This window comes from Vanellus vanellus (genome assembly GCF_965231255.1).
Source record: "Vanellus vanellus genome assembly, chromosome: 2".
Classification (NCBI taxonomy): domain Eukaryota; kingdom Metazoa; phylum Chordata; class Aves; order Charadriiformes; family Charadriidae; genus Vanellus; species Vanellus vanellus.
In genome coordinates, this window is record NC_138906.1 from 150,782,057 (window position 1) to 150,808,243 (window position 26,187).

The following is a 26,187-nucleotide window of genomic DNA, read 5'->3' on the forward strand; positions in this document are numbered from 1 at the left end:
TTCCACGTACTGTAGAAGGGGATAAAGTCCCTGTAGTGCACATGAAGAATATGTTAAGGAATACAGTCTGGGTTAGTTCCACCTCAGGCAAAGGCAAACCTATCCACATGATTGGTTTTGTTCAAGGACTGGGTACACTTGGTGGGTGATGCAGAAGGATGGGGAAGTCTGATGTGTACCTCATGAGGATCTGATTTTAGGTGAGAAAAGCCAATAAATCAAATTGTATGATGTTAATTGCTAAATAACCCTGCTACTGTATGTCATCACTACTACAGTTTCTATGTACCACATCAATGGCTTACTGTAGTAAGATTCACCCAAACTAATGAAGGATGAACATTGATGAAAAGCGAGCGAAGTGCAGCAGTGATGGGACCAGAACTGGCTTCAGTAACTGGCGCCCTGCAATTTCCTCGGGTTTGACACCTTCAACCCGCAGACCGTGGGCAATGGCTGCACCAGACATACCAGCAGTGAGCTCCGGATACAGCATGCAACAATCCAACACCACACACCATCTCTCCTGCCCTGAAAGACTGTTATGACAGATGGAGCTACATGAACTCAACAGACATTTTAGAGGGATGGCCCATAGACTAAGGGAACGAAACATATATATATATACACACACAGAGATATCTCAAAGACAGGGAAAACTGGTGGTGATTAATTGGAAAGTGTAATACCTGGGCACAATGTAGATGGTATAGAATAAGGAGTGGATAATGTCCTGGTTCCAGTGGGAATAGGGTTAATTTTCACAAGAATCTGGGACAAGACACAGCCTGGATGGCTGACCACATCTAGACAAAGGGGTATTCGATACCATGTGACATCATGCTCAGGAGCTGGCTGGGCATTTTGGGTTCTGGTTGGTAAGCGGTTAAATTGTGCATTAATCTGCGTATTCTTTTATCAGTCTTACTGTTGTTGTTTTCCTCTTCTTTTGCAGTTCTGTTAAACTATCTTTATCCCAACCCATGAGTTTTGTCATCTTCTTCCCATCCCACTGTGGGGGGGGAGCGAGCAAGCAGCCACGCGATTCTTTGTTGCTGGCTGGGGCTAAACCATGTCACCAGTATTTCACTTCCATCCACCCCATAGACCATTCACAACTCTATCCAGCAGTCTGCATCTTAGATTTCTTACACTCTTCTTTAGCATCTACTTAAAACCTAATAAAGCAGCAGTAGTTTATTCCACTCTGTCAGAATACCAATTACTGCAAACATTTGGCAGTGCAATCAGTGGCACTGCATAGCTATCACAATACCATCAATCAGACAATCACTAGATGGCTCAGAACTGACCTCATTAGAGAGGCTATTAACATATAAGTGGCTTCAGGAAACTATGCAAAATTATACTGTCTGATTAACAAAAAATCCAGTCATACTATATAAAATGCTTGCAAAATGACAGTATAATTAGCAATTAGTCTCCTAATCATAGAATGGTTAGAGTTGGAAGGGACCTTAAAGATCACCTAGTTCCAATCCCCCTGCCATGGGCAGGGATACCTTCCACGAGACCAGGTTGATCAAAGCCCCATCAAACCTGGCCTTGAACACCTCCAGAGATGGGGCATCCATGACATCTCTGGGCAACCTGTGCCAGTGCCTCACCACCCTCACAGTAAAGAATTTCTTCTTAATATGTAATCGAAATCTACCCTCTTGCAGTTTAAAACAGTTACCCCTTGTCCTGTCACTACAGTCCCTGATAAGAGTCCCTCCCCATCTTTCCTGTAGGCCACCTTTAGGTACTGGTAAAAAGTCTCTCTCCACCTTTCTTACAAGCCCCCTTTACATATTGAAAGGCCGCAATAAGGTCTGTCCTGAGCCTTCTCTTTTCCAGGCTTGACAATCCCAACTCTCTCAGCCTGTCTTCACAGGAGAGGTACTCCAGCCCTCTCATCATCTTCGTGGCTCTCCTCTGGACCAGGTCCATGTCCTTCTTATCTTGGGGGCTCCAGAGCTGGACACAGTACTCCAGGTGAGGCTTCATGAGAGTGGAGGGACAGAATCACCTCCCTCGTCCTGTTTGCCATGCTTCTTTTGATGCAGCCCAGGATGCAGTTGGCTTTCTGGGCTGTGAGCACACATTGCTGGCTCACATTGAGCTTCTCATCAACCAACACCCCCAACTCCTTCTCAGCGCTGTTTTCAATCCATTCTTTGCCCAGCTTGTATTTCTGCTTGGGATTGCCCCAGCCCATGTGCAGGACCTTGCACCTGCCCTTGTTGAATTTCATGAGGTTGGCATGGGCCCACCTCTCAAGCCTCTCCAGGTCCCTCTGAATGGCATCCTTTCCCTCCAATGTGTTGACCGCTCCACACACCTTGGTGTTATCAGCAAACTTGATGAGGGTGCACTCAATCCTACTGTCCATGTCACCAACAAAGATGTTAACCAGCACCGGTCCCAGTACTGACCCCTGAGGAACTCCACTTGTCACTGGTCGGCATTTGGACATTGAGCCATTGACCAGAACTCTTTGAGTGAGGCCATCCATCTGTTGATATTTGCAAACCAACAGTATTAGTTCCACTCAGCTCAAATCATTATTCATATTCAACACACAGGAGGGATTTCCGTACCTCTGCAATTAATAAATTACTGTTCCCCAAGCCATGGATGTTCAAAAAAAGCTAGAGCATCAACAAAAGAATAAGAAAGCGCACCTGTCATAATGGGAAAGACTGCTATCCATTCCAATTTCTACTTTAACTAATTAGAATATTTTACAGTAAATTACACTGTAAAAGAAATTAGAAGGATATGTTGTGAAAATGTGTTTTAAAGCTGTTTGTACAAACAAGCTTTATCACACAGATATTTTTCCCAACACGACAAGAGGTGATGTGAATATTCCGTAAACAATTAAAGACAAAACCAAATATAATCCAAGATAATTACTTTCAGTGAAACCAAGTACATGTCATTATTTCCTGTATAGCTACACTAACTGATCTTCTGAAATTAGAATACACATGCGTAAGCATGCAATGCTTTTTTAGCACAGAAAACCTAAAATTGTCTTATTTTGTAAAGCTTCCTTTCTCTACTTCTCCCTCCCCGTCACCCTAGACATGTTGCTACTGTCAGAACTGTAACTAAAATACATACAAATAGTGAAAATAGTCCAAAGTAGATGCTTCCTAAAGCAAATGCATAGCCTTTCAAGAAAATTCTTGGAACAATATACTATTGATTAGCTGATTGTAAGGTGATAAGCTTTATAAAACCTGGAAGAACATGAATAAACTCTCTGTCCTTGAGTTCTTCAGCCTGTAGTCCTGACAAGCCCTAAATAACAAGGGTTCAGGAATAGGAGATGCAAATCCCTTGCATAATTGCAACACGTAATTAATTCTTCATAAACAGACATCTCAAACTATACAATTTGTGGGTGATTTTAAACCAGGAAATCAAACAAATGTGTACTGTACTGTCATGAAACACTTCAGATAAGGTTATCAACTGCTTCCAGAGTGTATCCTGTATATATAGCTCTCTGCCAAGAAGTAATTAGAGAAACTATTCCATCCTCGATTAATTGAAACCCATTCTGTGATCAAGAGAAATCTGTGCACAAATGCCATCTGCTATTACATACCATGTGCTCAGATAGCTTATAGGAGATTTTACACTAGGATGAAGTTCATTCCTTCCTTTCTAGAGCCTTCCAGGTTCAAGTTTTCTTGATGGTCCTTGGAAAAATGAGGAGAAAACCAAGAGAGTTGAGTGCAAAAAAATGAAGGACAAAAGAGACAAGAAATGAAGACTTTTAATAAAGTAAATTCAGAAAAAGAGAAGTTAATATAAAGGGAAAAGAAGAAATCCTTCAACCAGATCATCACCTTATTCAGTCCCATAGTTGTGCGGGTTTTGTTTGATTGTTTGGTCAGAATTTTTTGCTGATTTTTTTTTTCTTATGGTTCAGTTTATGGGTTTTTTTTGGTTGGTTGGTTTTGTTTTGGGGGTTTTGGTGGGGTGTTTTTTCAGCTTTTTAGGTTCAATTAAAAAGCAGCAGTTAATAACAGCTATTCAACAGAATGATATATGGTCTCCTTCAAATTCCTGATAAATAAATCTGCACTACTAAAATCCAGGAACATTGACTCATACTCTGCTACACCAGAAAAGAGAGAAAATATACAGAATGTATAGATTACATCTCAGCTTTGAATATTATTTCCAAACAACCCTAGCTAGGTGGGATATTTCAGACAAGTATGAAGAAAATTATGCCACTTTTCTAGAGCTGTATTTAAAAAAAGTAATTTGACTCAAAATAGTTCAATGATCTTTCAGCAAAGATTTTCACTCACATCGCCTTTACTTAAAAGTAAAAGCACTAAATACAAAGCAACTCACAAGAATCAACAGGATTAAGACGTCCCTAATCTAACTGGATCTTACTATAAGTTTTACTCTGCACTGCAAAAAAAAAAATCTCTGAATAAAGCACACTATCAATGGACTTATACTTTAAATGAAAAGTGAAGTATTACATCTGCCATCAAACACTATAAAGCAGAACTAGAGAAAAAAAAAAGAAAGTAGAGAAAAAAGGGTGACAACTCCCACCCATTTTTAGATGTTTTACTGAATACATCAAAACAACTTTACAATACCAGAAAATATGTAAAATAATTATATTGACATATTATTTTGGTGCATTGAATATTATATGCTTGTACGTCATACTTTGTTTTGCAATGCCACCCAGTGGAAGCAACTTAGCACTTCATATAAGCTTACCTACTAGTGGAAGACATTACATCAATATATTTTCTAGTATCAGCATTCAAAGATCCTTCCAACCCTGCATTAATTCTTCTTCTTTTAACCTTAACAAATATGGTTTTTATTGTTAATGGCAGCATCATCTCATTGCTGTTGTTGAATAAAAGTACAAGGCTTTATTCTACTGTGGTAAGTATGTTAATAGACCAAACACAAAAATTTACTGTTTAATAACGACATAGCTTGCTGAAAACAAGCATGGGCTAACAGATACCATGTAACAAAGTTTTTTTTGCCTGATCAAATTACTTACACAGGTGTGAAAAGTAAATGGGATGTATCACGCACTAAACTGAAGAAATAAATTGAACAACATCAAAAAACTAGCAAGGCATTTGTGAAAGTATCACTATAGCAATGCGTCAATTTATAAACTGACTTGTGCCGGCTGCAAGAATCATTTTCTCTAACAACAGTCCCAAGGTAGAACTTGCCTCTACATTATCTTTTTCTTTTCCAAGAAATTAAAGTACAACACAAGAAGAGATACACATGTGCTCGAGACCTAAACCTAGATTTATGAACTACAGCTATAATTGTCTGAAAAAGCTGTGGTTCACAGTTTCTTAGTATTTCCCGTATATTACTTTAAAGGCTTTTTTTCTATATTTAATTTTTCAAATGGAAATGGAAAATGCAAATGGAAATCTCTATGTTTGAAATGTATCAGTGCCTTTGGCTCCACAAAAAGACAAAAACGCATGTTTTCCATGCAGCATTACTAAAGTGCAACTTCTTTTCACTGAAGTACACACTTTCTAGTCTAAACAGGCTGCAAATGAGGCAGTCATTTATTAACACAATTTTCCCCCCAAAAGTGATACAAAACCGTATATGCATGTGATTAAGGGAATGCATCCTCTGCATATTCTCCTGGTTTGCAACAGGATCTCCACATTGGAGTGAATGTTTACTATGCCTTTCAGCTGTTATTATATCTAAAGGCATACACACCATCATATGGTTCTGCCAAATAGGAAAGAGAGAGAACGGCATAAGGGATACCCACATTTGAACAAATTCCAGGCCTCTGGGAAAAAAAGAGGAATAAAGTTACACCTGACCAGTGCAAGTCAAGAGCAAGGTTCTCAATCCCTTAAAATTGTTGTGCATCTTAAGACATGCTCCTTGTTGGAGATGAGGATTTGCCCCCCACCCACTGCTTTGGGCTCTGCTGAGATCAGATCAGGGCAGAAGAGGTGACAGGTAATGAGACACTCTTGTCCCTCGCAAAGGTTCAGTAATCTAAAAGGCAGGCATTACAAAGCTCAATGCAAAGGAATCATTTGAAAATAAGTTATAAAAACAAACTAAGGAAAATAAGAAGAAAAATAGACAAAATTTAGGATGAAGAGTTGTGAATTAAAGGTATAACAGTATAGGACTCATTACTAGTTGAAACATGTTACCAGGATGAGAAAAGAGAAATGACTGTGAAAATTGAGATTAACTAGGACAGAACAGGTAGGAGTAAGGGAGAAATAAAAGAACAACATGCAAATCAGAGTATTTAAAAGGGAACATAAGATACCACAATTTCACCGTTCTTCTTCACAGTCGCCATATATGTAAGAAGTTCAATAGAAAATTCCCCTCTACCACAGATCTAATAAATAAATGTTTTACATTTCTTTCTGCTTCAGCTGCACATCTGACCACAGCAAATTCCTGGCAACCACAGTTTGACAGTTAAAAGCAAATTAGAACTGAATACTAAGTTTTACACAATGGTCAGAAAATGAAGCTCATTGTAGTCCACATGAGCCTGACAACCACCACAAGTTGCCTTTCAATACCATGTGCTGCTATCCAGTTGCTCCAGTAATAGAGGCCTGTATCAACTCCATGTGTCAATTTTTTTTTTTGTAATTTTATTTTACAGCTAGCAGTGAAATTCATAAAAATGGATAAACATAAAAAAAATACATGAAAAATATCAAAGACTAATGCTTTAATGCTTAATACACAAGTTTGTAATAACACTGCATAAATACTTCAACTACAGCTGAGTTAACTCAGTTCTACTTAAGAATGAGTACCTATTTCTATTTATTGTTACGTATTCCATGTACTTTAAGCCTCGCATGTTCATCTTACTGCTATGAAATTTGGGATGCCACACAGGCAGAACTCCAAATCCCAGGTCACTTGAGACCAGCACTCCTGAAACAGTTTCCTGGAAAACAAATACAAAATTCAACAGCCTTTTTACATTAATCTTCCAGATTCTACTACCAAATTTTTGCACATAGTTGTGAATAAAATCAGAAATTAGTCATGCTTTAAGTGTTCCTTAACATTTGACCTTTTTTTTTTTTTCCAGCAGTTGTATTTTACTCACTCCCACTTTTAGGAAATAAAATCAAACTCTTTGCTCAGTGACAAATATTAATTTAATAACCCACAAACTACCAAGTTCTTGAGACTTTTAATCTGCTCACAAATGTGCTGGAAAGCAGAAGTCCTTGGCCTTCTCACATATTAATTTCTTCTCTCATGCAGTAATTTGAAAAAGCCATGGCCTACACACCATCCATGGTCTCTACAACTCAACCTAGTATTCCTGCGCAACATAAAATTCAAGTTATGGAAGGATGCCCTCAGTTTAATGCATATGTAGACAACTGACACCAGGAAATACAAAGTTCAGGTACAGAATATCTCTGTACAGTGAAGAAACTGCCTTGAAATAAGCAGAAGAAAACCAGAAAGGAGACAGAGACAGCTGTATGGCCTAAGAGCAGCCTGAAATATGGACAAACGAAACATCTAGAAGACAGATATAAGGCCTGGTTTGGCTTATATTTTGTGTTACTAATTTTAAAGAACAACAACAAAGCTTTCCACTCCCCAGTGGACTGATATCTCTATCTATCTATATATACACACATACACAGAGAACAGAATAAGTGACTTGGTATTAATGATTTAGTAGGACAGACAAGTAAGTTAGACTGCAATGATTCAGGGTCTTTGCACTGTCTGAAGTGGAGAAAGAAAAGAACATGGGCACACATATAAATCACACAAGTTCCTGTAAATATTAGGCAATATATCTGAATGGATAAAAACCGACAAGGTCCATCTCTCTTTTAGCAACTCCATCATTCAATTATTTTAATGAAAATCTGTAACCCTCATCTATTTAGAATAGGTGACTATCCAAGAACCACATAGCTAGTTTGACCACAGGCAGAACATCAAATAAAGGACAAACTAAGAGACAGTACCTATGCTACGCTGTTACCATCTTTGACACAGCTGTAGTACACTCCTAACACATGTACACTCACATTTGGAATGTCTTTTGAAAGGCAACACCTAATTCAGTTTTACAGCAAAAATGTCAAAATATATAAAAAAAACGTTACTTTAATTAAATTTTCCAGTCCTATCACAGATACACATACAATATCACCTCAATCTCACTCACTTGTCCTTCAATACACAATTCACATACAACTTTCATCCCACTGCTGACAATTCACCATGGCAAACACACCTTTCTGATCCACTAATACAATGTATTCAACACAAAACTAAAGTAACACATAATGGATAACTGTAGACAAGTATATTGTTCAATAAATATATAGAGGTAGAGATCAGTCCACCCAAATTGTATATTGCTGTCCCAGCTTTACAAAAAAAAAAAGGAAACTAATTCACACATCTTAAAAAGACCTAAATTCCACAAATCAATAAAGATAGAATGCTGAGAGATTTCAGGAGGAATGGCTAAGGTTGCAGGCACATACCCAACATGACTTTATCCTAATGTCCTTCTCATTGCATTAGCCCATTAATGGACCAGAAACTCAAATATTAGTAATGCTTAGCAGAAAAAGCAAAACATGGAACGCATAGCCTGAAGAGATACCTCTAAACTGTGGGCAGAGTGAGAAAGAAAACCAGCTAATTTGCTGAAGTTTGTAGAAGATACTAATTTCATAGACATTTCTCTAAATTGCACATACTCCATCACACTCACAGATAACACTACCACTTTGAACTACTCAGCTGGTCACCTGGCCTCACCGCATGTGCACAAGCCAAGCCCAGATTCAGCACACAGATTTTCTTACCCATTTAGAAACTGGGTTCAAACTCACAGGGGCACACAGCTGTAAGGTAATGATTTGACAGCAGTCAGAGACCTTGGTCCACCGTGAAGCCACATGAGGCTGGCCGGAGGAGGGTCCAATGACAACATTACAGACAAATATAACGAGAAAAATCGAGACGAAACGCTGAGTCTCTTTAATCACCCGCCGTTCCCGACAGAGGACAGGCGCGCAGGCCCCCCGGTAAGGTGGGCCGGACTTTCCCCATCCTAGAGCACGGTGGTCCGGGCCGTGGAGCACCGCAAGAGAGCGGAGGGAAACGCGGAAGGATCCGGTACCCTCCCCCGCTGCCCAAGGGGGCGGCCGGGCCGCCGGGCGAAGGGGAAGCCTGGTAGGCCCACACACCACACCCCCCCTCGCGCCGCGCACGCCGCCGGACCCAACCCCGCTCCTCACCCGCGTCGAGCCCCAGCTGGTAGCAGGCCAGCGGCTCCAGCGACAGCTTGTAGCCCTCGAACTTGGGGTCCAAGAGCAGGCGCTTGGTCCGCAGGGAGCAGTGGGCGGCGCCCGCCATGCCGCAACTCCGGGGAAAACTTCGGGGATCGGCGGCAGCTGGGCGACCCCTCAGGCGACGCGCGGGAGCTGCCGCGGGGCACTACGGGAAGTGCCGCGGCGGCGGAGCATGCTGGGAGCGGTAGTCCAGATCCTGCCCCTGGGGCACGCTGGGAGCTGTAGTCGCCGAGCCGGCGGTGCCTTCCCAGACTACGTTTCCCGTCGGCGTCTGGGGCAGGCGGTGGGCGCTGCGCGCGGGGAGGCGGCGGCTTCCTACTGCTGGGGACTGGCGGCGGCGCCGCGGCGGGGTGAGCCGGGGCTGGGGGGGTTTTCCCGCGCTCGCTTCGTCGCTTGGGCCGCGGCGGGGGAGCCGCTGGGTGGGCCGGGCGGGTGAGGCGGGAAGGCCGGGTTGCGGAGAGGCTGCGCCTGGTGAGGGTGGGCGAGCGGCCCGGTGACCGACCCCCCTCCCCCTCCCCGGCGCTGGGGCAGCCGGGGGAGCGCCGTTGCGGCGGTACTGTGTGCAGGCTGGGCCCCTGGGCTGAGCCTCCGGTACTCCGGTCACTGCCTGCGGGGACGTGCAAAGGGACGCGGCACCGCATGTAATTGCGTGCAAGTGACTCGTCTTTCTGTTGTGTTCGCGACGCCGATGGTTGTGACGACTCCGTGCTGCTCTGCCCAGGTTTGTGAGAAACCGAGATTTCCAAAATGAATAAAGATGCCCAGATGAGAGCAACCATTAACCAAAAGCTAATAGAAACAGGAGAGCGAGAACGGTGAGTAGGCTTCCTGCTCCGTGCCAGTAAGAGGCTTTAAACATTATTAAATGTGAACTGTACCTGGAAGTAAAGATTAAGTAAACTTAACTCTAAATTCTTCAAATGCATGTGTGTGAAAGTCATATGTATTATATAATGTAAAACATTGTATATATATGTATTATATAACAAAAAAATCTTTGCCTTTTGAACAGTTTTATTTTAGTTTTACACTTGAGAAGAAAAGCTGGGAAAATAAAGGGTGGGGTGGTTGGCTTATGAACTCTAAAGCTTTTTCTTACTCTGGTGGTTTGTGTTGGAAAGCTCTTGGTTCATATAAAAATCACCATTAAATGCAATTTTTTGCAGTTAAATCTTGTTATTTCCTGACAAAGAGAATGAGACAAAACTTTCCTTTTTGCTTTTAAGTTTTTCTTGTGTTCCTATCCCTTCTCTGATTAGGGGAAGGAATATACAGTGGAACACGTAAACCAGCACTTGTGCAAGTCATTGTAGAGATCCCAATAAAGGCAAACAAGTGAATTATGCAATGCAGCTAGTTTTTGGCCTTTTGCTGTCTCTTCAGTCTCTTCTGTTTGCATTGTGTTTTCACATGTCCTTATCACATTTCCCTCCTCATTTATATTTGTAGCACCATGCACTATTTCCTTAATTTTTCAAGGCTGGTATGAGAAGGAGTCTTCTCCCCAGGTCATCACATAGCCCTGTGCCGAGTGTAACCTTTTGTAGACTGACATGTACCTATGCCCCGCATCTTTGCTGGTTGTGACCATCCCCTTGGAGACTGTACAGAGCTTCAGCAGAGCAAGCAATTTCTTGAAATGGTATTGGGACCTTTTTTTACTCTAATTTAAGAGTAAGAAGAATTTTGATTGGGTGTCAAAAGCTGCATTATAAACAAGCTTTATCAGAGCTGCACTATGATCACAGACACAGCACTCAGATCTCTTGAATTAAGAAATATCCAGAAGCAGTGAATTTCACCTGTGTTGTTACTCTGCTTTTTGCCATAAGTTCATCTGCCCTATATGTGATTCATTGATTAAAAAGGATTAGACCTACACAATTCAGCCTGTTGCTGCAATCCTTTCATTCATAAAACCAGAGTTTTGCTAGAGTTTTTTAGAATGGTGTAAGATAAGTAGGCTTGCTAGCTGATGGAATAAAGGATGAAGATATTAAAGGTTATTTTATCATATCTTACTTTCATTTTCCCATTACAAATCTTCAATTTTTTTAGTTAGCTTTCAGTATTCTCTTTTGATATATGGAGTAGATGTATTATTGTGGCAGATCGTTGTGTTTTTTCTCTGTTTAATGTCTGAATCCTTGTTGCTTATGCTTATAATTGCTAACCATGCTTAGGAAGATAAGACATACAATCTCTTCGTCTTCACCCAACACAAGGTAGTGTAACTGGGGAGAGAAACCTGCATTTGAAGATGGTAGTACAGAATTCTTCTTTCAGAAAGGAGGGGGGAACGTATTATTATTTTGAAGGCCTGGTTTCAGATGAAATACTCTAACTTTGAAAGTTACATACATTTGCTAACAGAGTAGGCTTGGGCAGTTCAAGTGATTCAAGGGCTTCTTTTCTGTGGCTGCAGCATAAATGCTGCTTGAAGAAATACTGTCAATTAGCTCCTGAGGTGCCGACTCCTCATAATCCAACATGGTAAGCTAAAATTGGTGCTTATTTGGATTAGGATTCACGTGCTGTTCAGCCATTTCTGCTGCTGGTCTGGGAGTTCTGCTCTGAGTAGTAACTGTAAGCTTAACTTTCCCACTGAAGCATATTTCAGTTGTCAGGAACATTTGCTGCTCCTAACAAGTTTGTATATTGTCTTAACAGCCTTAAAGAGTTGCTGAGAGCCAAATTAATTGAATGTGGCTGGAAGGATCAGTTGAAAGCACACTGCAAAGGTAATGGTAGTCAAATAACTAATATCCCTGTAATCAACTGGGGTTCTGGCCAAACAAAAGTCCCAAATGAAAGCCTCACTGCTTAACAGTCAAGTTAATTGAGACTTGGGCAAGGCAAAAGTATCCCTGGCAATTGATTTTGCATGAAAAAAAGTATCTTGCCATCTTGGCAAAAAACATCTTCTCTGATCTGAAACTTATTAAGCTTTTGAAAAAAGTTTTGGAATTGGTTCGCTAAATATTCATGATGATACAACTTTTTGTTTTGAGAGAGATGTCCTTACCATAGGAGAATAAAAACCAAGAGAAAGGAAAATGGAGCAAATACAGTGGTGCGCAACTTAGAAACTTTAGAGTACTTCGTTGTCTGCGTATGGGGGAGAAAGAAGTGCATTTGTACTCCTTCTGAATACAATTCTTGAAAAAAAGATTATCTACTTAGATGGGCAAAAACAAACAGATGAACCTCTAAATACCGAAATCTTTTAGTTCTGAGTTAAGTATTTAGCATTACTACAATTTACTGTCTTGTAAATTGCATGAAACCATTATAAATAGTATTTAAGCATCCAGGAATATTACCACATGATAAAATTTCCTTTAAGCAAATAAGAAATCCCTTGAACTTTTGCTTTAATTCTGATTTAGTCTGTTGTGCCTGGCATCTCCATATTCCATTACATAGTTTTTCTTTTTGTAGGGCTGAATGTGTTAAATTGTTTTTGTAGATGGATTTGCAGAGAAGGCTGAAATGATTCATGCTTGCAGTTGTCTGTCTGATGCCACTGCCAAGAGATTACCCATTTCAATAGTACAAATAGCAAAAGGGATGTTTTTCTGCCTTCTCAACTACATACTTTATAATCTGCTACAGTAAAGTTATTTAAAATTGTTTGGTTTACATTACTACTTTGAACTTTAACTGCAGCGGCTGAGAATGCAAATATAAGTTCAGTTGTCCCTGTTAAGGGCCTAATAACTGTCCTTGCTATTGGAAGAGAGGGATTTGGTGGGTTGGGGTTTTTTTGTTGGTTTTGTTGATCTTTTGTTGGGGTGTGGTGTTTTGTTTTGTTTTTTTTTTCTTTTTGTAGCTTGTTGTAGAGCCTCCTGCCATTGTGGATTAGGGCCAATAATTGAGCAATCCAGGATCCATTTCTACAGGGAATTCAGCCAGAAAAACAGTTTACAAATAGTTCATGTGATGTCAGTTCAGAAAACTTATTTAGTGTCTTGGGGACAACCAATCCTATGTACTGATGTATAGTTAGAAACATTCATGTTTAGACAAAATATTTTAGTTTTATGCTACTGAATTGAGGTTTCTTCTCAGCGTTGATTTCTGCATTTTTCAGTAGCCTTCAAGGCACTATAAGTAGGCAATTTGTTTAAATACTGGTATGTATTAATCATACAATATATCTTAATCATAGCTTTTATTTTGCTGTGGATGTATAACTTTCTTTCAGATATGCTTTTTTACTTTGCTGAAATATATAGAGATGTTGTTTAAACCAGTTAGTAAGAGTAGTATTTACTGTCTTGGTGCTCTCCCTTGTTGTATGTTCCAAAGTCTTTTTTCAATTGCATCCCTTTCTCACTATTATGTAAATAATGTGTTTGAAGAGACAAGTGGACCAATTTGTGAACTGCTGCTACACAATATGCACATCTGGTAATGCTCAGATAAGCTTAAACTTTCTAACACTTGATTTTAAAATATGAGCTGATCAAGGTGCGTCAGTAGTGACAATTCCCATCCTTAAACCTATTGTATAAATGAGAGACTAAATCCACTGTACAATGCAGTGTCAGTACTGAGTTAATAACCTACACTTAGGTCCCAAGCTACTGCACCTTCTATGATGACCTATGCATGCAGGTTTTGTCTCTTAATCATTGGCACAGGTGTTGTCTTCTAATGAATGGATTAAAAGACTTAAAATATCTGACTTGGTCTTCCCCAGATGTCATTAAAGAAAAAGGATTAGAGCATGTTACTGTGGATGATTTGGTGGCAGAAATCACTCCCAAAGGCAGAGGTAAGAAAATACAAACATGGATGTGGTAATACCTTGAGAAACATACCTATCTGTATGTCATTAATATTTTGAAAGAAGCACTATGAACTTGCCTGTGTTGAATTCAAGGAAAAAAGTTAATAGCTTGATATTAACTACAAATAAAACGTGAATCTGTTGTGTAACAGCCATTCAAAATCTGTAATGAGCTGTGTGTGTAGGCTACTTTTGCAGGTTACATTATTTAGTCCTGAGTCTCTATTCATCTTTATAATTGACTCAATGGTCTCAAGAAAACTTGGGGTATGAGGCACAGATGTTTTGAAATTCCAATTCTTTCTAAGTTAGAAAATCTGAATTAACAGTACTAATGTAATGAGAAGTGGGAAAAGGAAAAGACAGAGCAAAGAGATACAGAAAAATGGAATCTCTTAAAGAAACACTGAAGTTGTCTTTATATAGTTCTTCTAAGCCTATTAGAGTCCAAGGCGTCTGGGAGAAACTTCATTAAGTCTTAAATAAAAATAGGCTTTCAAAACAACTTGCTGAAGACCCTTACTTGGAGGTCTTGGCTGAGATTTTTTTTTTTTTCCTTAAATTTTTGAAGAAAAAATGTAGGATAATCAAACTAGTTGCTGTGATTGTATCCTGTTTCCTGTGGAATAATCCTTTCTCTCAAACTTTCTTGACTGTGGCTAGGCAAAAACCTACCAATAACAAGTGTTCTCAATAGACTTCAATTTTAGCCTGGTTTAAATCGGAAAAATATAGATATGCTATATGAAAATCAAATAGCCTCAGTTACTAAGGTATTAACAATTGCAAGAACAAACAAGGAATAGAAGAAGCTGTTGTAAAACTTTGATGTTAGCATATTTTTCATTTTGTCTTTTTTTACTTTTTGCTTTATTTGTGTTTCAGCCTTGGTACCAGACAGTGTAAAGAAAGAACTCTTGCAAAGAATAAGAACCTTCCTTGCCCAGCATGCCAGTCTTTAACTTTGATGTTCATCTGGGATGATGTTTGTTTCTATATGATGTCAGTCATGTCAGGATTGAAATGCAGGTTCCATACTTAAGGATGGAAAATCTTTTTTTTTTTTTTTTTTTTGTATGATGAGTTGAAGTTTCTTTGCACTGCATTGATTTCTTAAACTTGATGTTACTTTAATAAAAAAATTTGTGGAGTTGTGGTTTTAAGGCTCTTCTCTCTATCAGTGTACTGTAACATGGTGTCACCTATTCCAGTTTTTTAATAATGCATAATTTTATAGGGTTGTGAAAACTTGCTCAGATTTTCAAAAAAGAAGTGCAATTAACAAGTATGTTAACTAGAAATGCGGAAGGGGAGAAAAGTCTGTGGAAAATGGGTTATGACATGCCGCTGAGCATATCCTTTCTAATTTTCCCTAAGTAAGTAGCTGGACAGCACAAACAAGTTAAGACTACATGACAGTGTTGGTGGCATTCCTCTCAGTGGTACATTGCCAGAGAGTGAGTGGTTTGAAGTCTCTGACTGGTGTTGCAAAACTCAGTAATTCATACAAGGTTGAATTCTTCAAACAACAAAAAAAAGGCAATGGTATCTTTTATCAATAATTCTCCCTTCTTTTCATATTTAATTGAAAAGAGTCACTATTGTGATCCACGACAACCACTGTTTTCTAGCTTTGCCCATATTACTGATAATTTTTAATTATGTGGATCTTTGGGGCCTTTGGAAAATCAAGTGTGATACAATAATTTGCCAACGTTAAGTCTCTTAAGATGATGCGTTTTCAATTCTTGTATCTGGAACTGCAACATCAGCCAGGTCTATAAATAGCTGCAACAATAAAGTTGATAAATAGAGAGGATCGCGAAAGGGGCTTTGAAGTGAAAATGTTTAATTTTTGCTGGCTTCAATTTGAGGTGTCTTAATAGATGACGAAGCGGAGGAGAAGCATAAGCAGAAACTGAATGAGCAATTCCACGCTGTTGTGATGCGGCTACTGTGAAAAACGAATTGACTCAACATAAATCTGTGTACTCCTAATTAGAAGAATGCTCTAAAAACTGTCACTTGGAGCGGAGCACAGAAAGCCGTGCCTGCTCCAGCAGACTCGGGTCATTCCCCCGTCCTCGCTGCGAGCTCTTACCGGAGGAGCCGCGGGGGGGCACCCGCGCCCCACGCGGGGGGAGGGCGCTGGCTGCTCCCCGCCGGCCCCTCCGGGGGAAAGGAAGGACCGCGCTCTGCTGCGGAGCCAAGCGCCCACGGCGGGAGTGGGGTCAGGCTGCGGCAGAACCGGTCACCTGCACAGGGCCGGGATGAAATGGCAGCGGCAGGACCGGCAGTGTTTCATTGAGTTGTCTGCTCACACTGCGGATGGGGGAACAGGCGTGAGGGAAGAGTCTAGCAATGGCCTGAGGTGAAGTCTGGCACTAGACAGGAGTCAGGATAAACTGGGCAACAGAATCATAGAATGGTTTAGGTTGGAAGGGACCTTGATGATCACCAAATTTCACCCCTCCTGCAGTAGGCAGGGACACGTTCTATGAGACCATCTTGCTCAAAGCCCCATCCAGCCTGGGCTTAAACACCTCCATGGATGGTGTCTCAACAACTTCTCTGGGCAAACTGTTCCAGTGCCTCACCACCTCCAAAGTGAAAAATTTCTTCCTAATATCTAATCTACATCTACCCGCTTCCAGTTCAAAGCTATTCCCCCTTTGTCCTATTGCTACATGCCCTAGTAAAAAGTCCTTCCCCGTTTCTCCTGTAGGCCCCCTTTAGGTACTGGAAGGCCGCAATAAGATCTCCCTGGAGCCTTCTCTTCTCCAGGCTGGACAACCCCAACTCTCTCATAGTAGAGGTGCTCCAGTCCTTGGATCATCTTTGTGGCCATCTTCTGGGCCCACTACAACAGCTCCATCTCTTTCCTATGTTGGGGGCTCCAGAGCTGGATGCAGTACTCCAGGTGGGGCCTCACCAGAGCAGAGCAGAGGGGCAGAATCACCTCCCTTGACCTGCTGGCCATGTTTCTTCTGATGCAGCCCAGGATTGGTTGGCCTTCTGGGCTGTGATCACACATTGCCAACTCATGTTGACCTCAATACCAGCGCTCAATGGGCATCTACACAAGACCGAGTTCCTGCCAAGTCTGCAACATCACAGGAGCCAGGATCAGGGATCTGCTGTATTATACAGATATTCCTCTTGAGGGCCTGTGCTGTACTGCTTTATATCTACCTTCATGCCATTTTGAACATACTTGTTGTATGTCGTTGTCTCTACACTGTTAAATAATGGTGGATGTCAGAAAGAAAAAATGTTTTTCTTCCACTTAAAAGTCTTGTTTTTTAAAAAGTTTATTTGCATCGAGTGTGTTAATTCAATGCTTGATTGCAACTTCATTTGCAATTAATATGTTCTGTTTGAATTGCATATACATATATTTATTCTGAGCTCTTCATTCTAGACTTGATTTACCCAACACTAGTAACTGATGGAGCACAGAATGCTTCTTCGCACAGCCTAACACAATATACACTGTCTCAGCGTATGTTTAAAATATGTCAAGTCTGTAAAATATCTTCCATATTCTTATGCTTTTGTTCTTAAAGGTCTTTTCTGATATTCTTTGACATTTTGAATGTGAATTTGAAAGTCTTTGCTTGATGAATGGCTGCAGCGTGTCATGGGCACACTATAACTTGCCTCAGAGCTTCCACTTGATTTCCTTCACTGCAGTGGGAGAGGGCCAGACTTAAGGTATTCATACACTGAACTGTGGAAGGCTTGTTGTCTAATTAGTAAATATTTGAGATTCCACCTAGAAGATGACAGTTGAAGTGCAGTTGCTGTAAGCGTGGTGTAGCTCTCCTCCATAGGCAGCTCATGCTTGGCACAGAATAAAGACTGAACGCCAGATGAATTTTCAGAAAGTTGTGCTGACCAATCTGAAGTTAAAAGCTTGACAAGCAGCTCTTTCACATGCTTCCAAAAATAAGTTGTAAAGTTCTGCCCAGACTGGCTTAAAATGCAGGAGCGTTCAGAGATGCAGAAGGAAGACGAGAGAGTGACTGGCGGCTCTCTGATGGAAACAGCCCAATGCCGCGTGCTCCCACAGTCGATTCTGTTAATCGCACCAGTGTGGCCTCCATTCAGTACCTAGGCAAAAAGCATGTCTGACAACATGTGTAGATCCAAATCACACTGGAGCAGACTGGTCAGAGGTAACTTGATGGATCTTCTAAGACTGAAGTTAGATTTGGGGTGGTATCAGCAACGGAAGATGGTTTCTTGAGGAATAAATAGGTCCCCTTAGTGGCCTCATATTTTTGTTCTAACCGCAGCACGTTTTATTCTCAGATGCACAGAACAAACTGTTCTCTGCCCAATCTCAGTTTCTACTCCTCTGGTTGAGTATTGGAAACAATCGGTAACATTCAGGATTCAGCCAGAACATTATTGTCTTGTTGAGGTTTTTTTTCGCACACTGAAAAATAAGATGATCTGTGCTGTTAAAGGTTCCGTACCTACAGCATATACATATGACAGGTAGATGCATTAACTACTTTTTCTTCAAAATTGCAGCAGTTTCAATGTCATTAAAAGCATCTGTTCCGTACAAAGGCAGACAGAACCCAGAACTAGATAGCCAAGAAGTGACAATTTAGGATTGATGTGAATTACCTCAGCTGTGGGCATACACATCTTTTAGATGGCAGCCCTATATACACACACTAGTAGCTGATTTAGCTTGGTCTTTTTGTAGACAAGCCTGTGAAAAATAGAATCAGTTTGTAAAATGACATTGAAATAATGGGTCAGCTAGAGTAAATTGGTATAGCTCTGGATGCGCACAAATCCAAATTCTATGTGACAGTGAATCAAATAGTCCTACTGCTGTCAATGAAAGACCAATAGAGAAAAGTTAGCTTAGCCTCTCCCTTAGTCAGGCCCTGAGGGCTCTGAAATACACAATGTACTGGAACTGGTTAGATTCTAATTTGTTTGATAATCATTTCCCCATGAATATTTCTCCACATTGACATAGTCCAGTCAAAAAATGTTATAAAACAGTAATATCACCAAGGAAACTCTGCTGATATGTCAAACTTGAACTCACATTGTAGATAGAGCCTTGTGATTTTGCCACGGCAGGTTTTTCAGTATTATTTTTTTTTCCTGTTCTTTTTTTTCCCATTTTTCTTCATTCTTGTTACTGCCATAATGTTTCAGTACGGACCTTTATCACTTGGGGAACAAATCTGTCTGAAGTCTGTTTAAATCCAGTTAGAGCCCATCAGTGCTATTAAAAAATTATTGATGCTTCTCAGTTCTCTTCAGAGGGTCCTTTGGGGGTGACAGCTCTGCACTACCTAGCCAATGTCCTCATCTTTTCTTTCGCATACTGGAATATGTTTAATTGTAGCGATTGTGGCACCTTGATAGTTTCGCTTTAACTTACTGAGTGATTGAGTTTTCACTAGAGCAATGAATAATATCCAATGCTTTTACCTGCTGGCTTTCTTTAAATTTCTACATATTTGCAATTGAAATCAGAATTGTGTACTACTTGCCCTGTTTTTCTCAGCTATTCAGTTTCTAAAAGAAACAGCTGTGGCTGCAGAGCCAAATTTGTAATGACTGGAGCCCAAAATGAGGAAATAAATAATTTATACTTCACTGCTTCAGTGTAATGAATAGGTTAATCAGCATTCTGCTTGGAATGAGAAAAGGCCTAATCTCACTTTAGTGTATTTCACATTTAGCGTAGTGCTTTCCATCTGAACAGTATTATTCTTAAAAATGTTCTTTACGCTTACCCCATAACTAATGAAGTGATTTAATAGTAGGTCATAAAAAATATCCCTCTAAGAAATCCCTGTTGATTTTTGTTTATTGGAGTGACTAGGAAAGAGGTCATCCATTCTTTCAATCATTGACCCCGAGGTAAAGGATCAAGTTGCTGCTGATAAAATCAGTGGCTGGCAGCCCTGGGTGAATACTGACAAGGGCAGAGCAACCTGGCCTCTTCTGATGGCTGGCTCCCATCAACCGCCTGGGTACAAAGTCAGCACAGAGTTGAGTTTTTTACATCTAGTGCGGAGGGCAAAAGCAACACTTAATTCCCTGGAAAGCAATGGCACTGGAAATCATAGTGAAAAACTCATCATCTTCTTCCAGGGGACCTTTGAATACAGGTGAACAGAGATGAGCGTAACACTGATCTGAGCTTTGTATGCTGCATCGGTGAGACTGACACTCGCAAGTTTGAAAGGATGAAGGAAAAAATGCAGCACTGAAAGAGAAAATTGAGTTATTGAGGGCTAGCACTGCTTGTTAAGCTTTTAAAATCTCCCAGTGTAAGTTTATTGAAAAGAAGGCTGACAGAAAATATGGTTGTGATGTATCAGAACTTCCTAGGGGAGAAAATAGGAAACAAGGGGTGCTTTAACAGAGAAAAGCATAAAGAGTAGGTGGAAATAGACAAATTCAAATTTAAAACAAGACGGTGTTTGTAAAAGTAAAGCTGCTTAATCACTGGAACAAACTATGAAAAAATATGGTGGATCCTTCATTTTTCAATGCTTTCCTGATTACAAGATGCCTTTCTGGAAGAGCTGCTTTAGTTCAGTTACTCAAACTTTCTGAAAACGCAGTACTTGCCCATGAATGTTCCCTGGAGCTGGCAGCAGCAACTCAGTTTCTTCCAGCTGAGAAAGGGAAACCAGGATAAATACTCCGTATTTATACTTCTGCTCCCTTGTAGAAGAAACAGGGGCATCCCCAAAAATGTAAGGTCCAGAGCAGTTCACTGGTTTGTATAAATGCCCTCTGCTTTTTAACCGCTCTGTTCTGCAAAAGCTGTGTGGCATCTTAACTGCTATTTTCTAACAGTTTCCAAGGTGAACCTTTCAATGATGTTTCCACAAAGAGAAAAGCTGCTTTTGTTGAACGCAGGCAGAAGTTGTTAGCCCCAGAACAGGTGTAACTGGGTGGAATGTAGTGCCCTGGGAATCTGTAATGGAAGTGGCAGTAGCAGTTAAGCATTACAAAATCTTTTTTTGTAACTTGGATTGAAAAATGCTCCCACCTAGCTAATCTGTTTGTTAGCTTTTTCATGCGCATTTCATTCTGAGATAAGTTTCTGCCCAAATCCTGGATCAGTCTGCTAATATTTAAATAGTTCAGCTTACATTTCAAAATACCTGTTGACATATTTTTTGCAAGGAGGTGTCTCATCAAATAGTCAACAAATGGAAGAGGACTGTTCTTCCTCTGTTGCATAAAGATCAGAGTGTTTCTATTCCTCGTTTCTGCCTATTGACTGCTGCAATGATAAAGATGACTTAAAATGCTTCCTCACTATCATGAGGTAAATAGGAAAACTTGATAAAGAATGAAAAAAATGTATTTATTTCACTTCCTCGTTTCTCTTCTTTGATTGCTATATCCTCTAGAGTATATATATATGAGGTTATGCAGTTATATTAAAAAACAGCTGTTGGTTTTTCCCCCATCAAAACTGGGATCTAGGTGTCCCAATCCAAATTTTAATGAGACAGTCAAGTTTGTCTGAAGCTGACGTTGATTTTAGTCAGATTTTGGGAGCTCAGCACTTCCAACAGCCCCCTGGGCCTGACACATAGGTGCTCAGATAAGAACTGGAGTTTTGAAGTTTTTGAGCCTTAACATAGGTCCTTTTTGCTGAATTGATTTGTTTTAAAATGGGGGAAAGGAGGATTCATGATTAAATTAAGGGTTTTTATTCTATTAAGTTCTTTTCCCAAACTTAGAATAATTCTTCTGGAAATGAGACGATTGGATCTAGCAAAGGGCATGAAAACAAGAAAGGAAACTCACATTTTACAAACAGGTAGAAATTCTTCTAAAAAATGCTGAGGTATGAAGAAACAAAGAACAGTTTCATGATTCTCCCCACCTTAAAACAAAACCAAAAAAACCTAGGAAGAAAAACCTTTGCTTTCCTAAATGCTTTCCCCCACAAAACTTCATGACCTTATCTTTCCATGCTATGCACTCTGTATTTCCCTAAATGCAAATCATACACATGCAGACATGCACACAGAAGCATATCCATGTAGATAACTATTTTTATAAAGCAATATGCTAGATACTCAAGTATTTAGAGGATTTGAATTCAAATGCTAACACTATGCCTTGAACTTGAACTTAGTACATATAATTCTTTTTTCCTTAGTACACAAGAAAGGCTGTGCATGTAAGTCAAGCACAATTACTTAATGGCTACATACTACAGGACGGAAAGGAAGATTTTCTATTTAGTAATGAAATGATAAATTAGTTGTATAAAGAATAGGTCCCATTATCCTCTCCCTAATTTGCAATTGAGGAATATGAGGATCATAAGGAATACAAAGCATAAGCTTTCTTCCTATATTAAAAACGTAGAGATTTTTTTTTTTCCTGGCAATTCTAAATACTATTTTTCTAGTTTAGTTTATGCATCTGTTTTATCTATTAAAATCAGTAATGATTGAGAGCCAGTAAGGATCATAATCACCTATAACACATTTTAAGTGGCATTTAAGCACCAATATCCATATTTTCTGTCTAAAAGCTGCTCAACTGCAACCAAATGGCAGTTACAGAAATTTCTAAGTATTGTAACTGTAGGTACATCGATGCAAAGCTAAGTCTATTCACAATCTTGTCTCTATACATGCTGGAGTTGCCCTGTTGTCTGCAGCTAAAGGTATGCAGAGGCATCCAGCTGTCACCTAAAGGGAACCGGTCTAGGAGCCGGAACAGAATGCTCTAATCCCCCTGAGATCCGAATCCCAAGCACACCTTGCACTTAATGAGGGGATTTACTTCCTGCCAAAGTACAGCAGTAGGCACTGCTTGCTTTAGGATGTGAGAGATGAGAGAGCAAAAGGAAGACTGGCTCTGCAGTCTCTTGGTTAGCTCACTCACCAGGCAGGAACAGTACAGGTGCACCAGTACAGGTTGGGGGCTGACCTCCTGGAGAGCAGCTCTGTGGAAAGGGACCTGGGAGCCCTGGTGGACAACAAGATGACCATGAGCCAGCAATGTGTCCTCATGGCCAAGAAGGCCAATGGCATCCTGAGGTGCATCAAGAAGAGTGTGGCCAGCAGGTCAAGGGACCTCTACTCTGCCCTGGTGAGGCCGCATCTGGAGTACTGTGTCCAGTTCTGGGCTCCCCAGTTCAAGAAAGACAGGGATCTGCTGGAGAGGGTCCAGCAAAGGGCTACAAAGATGATTAGGGGATTGGAACATCTCTCTTATGAGGAAAGACTGAGGGGCTTGGGTCTTTTTAGTCTAGAGAAAAGAAGATTGAGGGGGGATCTTATTAATGCTTACAAATACTTAAAGAGAGGGTGCCAGGGGGATGGGAACAGTCTTTTTTCAGTGGTGCCCAGTCATAGGACAAGAGGTAACGGGCACAAACTTCAACATAGGAAGTTCCATCTTAACATGAGGAGGAACTTCTTTACTTTGAGGGTGGCAGAGCACTGGCACAGGCTGCCCAGAGAGGTTGTGGAGTCTCCTACTCTGGAGACATTCAAAACCTGCCTGAATGCCATCCTGTGCAACCTGCTGTAGGTGACCCTGCTCTGGCAGGGGGGTTGGACTGGATGAGCTCCAGAGGTCCCTTCCAACCCTAACCATTCTGTGATTCTGTGATATTAACCCATCATCATTAAATACAGAAACATCCTAGGAAGGAGAAGCTGATGCTGTCAGCAAGAAGAACCCAGAAAATTTTTCAGCATCAGGCTAAAGTCACACATTCTTTATCACGTCTAAGTTCTTTACAGCACTGAACAACCAACCAACTTCTTTCAACCTGAGGTGGGTATTCCTCTAGGCTGAGTGGGGACTCCGCCCCCCAGAAGGTCTCGTCAGCTGGCCAGGATCCAGCACTTTGCAGAGAGGTGCTAAAGGCAACAGAACCCCTGGATCATTCCCAGGGGAGCAACGAGAACTGCCCAGTCCGCAGTCTGCTCTGAGCTCAGGGAGACCTGGGCAGTCACTGCTGCTCTTTGACCTCTCTTGGCCACTGCTTCCAAAAAAATTACCTTGGGTGTGCCTTTTCAGATTTTTGAATATGCTTTTTTAAATATTAAATGCTTGTTAAAGTCTGTTTGTTGAATTTTCCTACAAAGGCCTCTCACCAAGACCACCAGTCTGGAAATTTCTTCTGCAAGGCATACCAAGTGGTAATGTGCATTAAGTGAAGGAATTTAAGGTATGCTGGCAGAGGCAGCAGAACTTAGAGCTTCAGCCTGGAAAACCTTTAGAGAGAAAAGAGGCTTTCATGGCTACTTGCCTGCTCGCTTAGGAAAGGGAACAGATTTTCATACATGCTAGGATACACATTTGCCTGAATTTACGCAAACTCTTTGGACAATACTTAGATTTTACCAAAAATAGGTGCTCAGGAATACTACAAAGGAATGGAAAATGTATCTAATGATACTGCCCCCTCTCACCTAGAGTTTCAAGGCAGTTAATGATGAAATTTCAAAAAGCAGAATGTAGCAACAGTACAGAAATTTACTTCTGAATTTTATAGTAAAAACTGACATTTTTTCTGTGGTTGAAACTATAAAAACTCTACTTTGACCAGAATCAAGCACTTGTCAAGGGTGAAATCTCTTCTGCAAATGTAAAACTCGAGTTACTGCACAATTTAACAAGACTGCAACTGTGGAAAGGTACCCTTAAATAAAAGCTATTTCTAGCTTTAACAAATGACTGAACAGTGAAAGATCACACAAGTAAATGAAGAACAGATACCACAGGAAGGAGAATTCACATTGAAAGAGAAACTGTACCCTTTTTATAGTCAAAATGAAGTTACTAAATAGAAACATGAATGTATCAGGATGGCATCTACACAGTGGCTGTGGAACAATCAGCCATGAAGTGATGGAAATTGATTTAGATGTAAAGTAGTGACACAAGCAAACTTGCAAATTGTCAGGTGAAGTGATTGATATGTTTATCCCTACATGTGCTGTGGCAATTAAATATCTAAGACTTAACAGGATCTCTTGGGGAAAACTAACTGATCCAAAGGAATCCAAGTTAAAAATCTTAAGAACTAAGGGTTAATGACATTTTTGAACAGAGGACTATTTATCCCTACAAACACTTCATTTAGAAATTAAGTTATGTTCGTATTATTCCTACATTTGAATTTGCATAATTATGTTTTTATGAAGAGAGTTATTCTTCATTAGTGGTCTGCCAATTTCTGGGATTTTTTCCCATTAATGCAACAGCCACACACAGGTCTGTTGTGCATTTAGGGGGAGAGTGTGGGTGAGCCACTCTGACAGTTTTTATATTAAGTGTGGGTGTTTATATGCATATATTTTAAAATGTTTCATTCTCACTGTAGCATATTCCTTATTGAGTATATAGATTGTAATGCCAAAAACTGAATGTGTTCTCAAAGGAAATGTCACTGGCCACCTTCATAACCTGACCTCTTCCTGTATGTCATGCTCACAGTTTTGCTTTTATGCGTGAATGCAGATGAAGATTATTTTCCAGTCTCTGCTTTAGACAGACAGCTATATCAAAAGGTGTAACTTTGCTACATAAATGTTTTTGAAATGATGTTTAAAATTAAAACCAGCATTGCATATAGTGAGTTTCTCTTATTGAATGCAGGTTCTGCAGGCATAAGGGTGTCAGTCCCCACCTGAGCAACACCGCAGGAGTGCTACCCTTCAGCTTGGGCATCTCTGTGCCCTGGCTTGCTATGGACTCCATTGATCCTGGACCAGTAGACTGATGCCTTGGCTTGTCCTCAGATTTGCCTCATCACTAGAAACCTGCTTGGCAGGCTGGACTCTGAGCTGCCCCCAGGGTGCCCTACTTGGGTCCTGGCTGGTGAGGCCCCTGCCCTGCTGCCAGCCACGTCATGTTTGGCCCCTTGTCCCTTTCGGCCTGCTTCCTGATGAAGAGTTGGGGACATGCACCTGTGTCTGTCAGGCCATGGGAAGAGGGAAACAAAAGAACCCTATATGACAC

The 26,187-nt window shown here is 40.6% G+C and overlaps 2 protein-coding genes across 2 annotated transcripts in view; one reads left to right on the forward strand and one right to left on the reverse strand.

The window, feature by feature from the left end:
- Positions 1-9,453, reverse strand: part of NUDCD1 (NudC domain containing 1) — a gene marked incomplete at both ends in the record, with an annotated part of 48,823 nt that extends 39,370 nt beyond the window's left edge. The window contains one exon of the mRNA XM_082498884.1: positions 9,336-9,453. Coding sequence (XP_082355010.1) covers positions 9,336-9,453 — 118 coding nt within the window. The remainder of the gene's footprint in view (positions 1-9,335) is intronic.
- A 202-nt stretch (positions 9,454-9,655) lies between these two features.
- Positions 9,656-15,342, forward strand: ENY2 (ENY2 transcription and export complex 2 subunit). The gene is made up of 5 exons (XM_082479811.1): positions 9,656-9,739; positions 10,111-10,204; positions 12,060-12,130; positions 14,095-14,169; positions 15,070-15,342. Exons 2-5 carry the CDS (start codon positions 10,137-10,139, stop codon positions 15,144-15,146), a joined length of 291 nt encoding a protein of 96 aa, XP_082335937.1. The 5' UTR covers positions 9,656-9,739; positions 10,111-10,136; the 3' UTR covers positions 15,147-15,342.
- Positions 15,343-26,187: the final 10,845 nt, after the last annotated feature.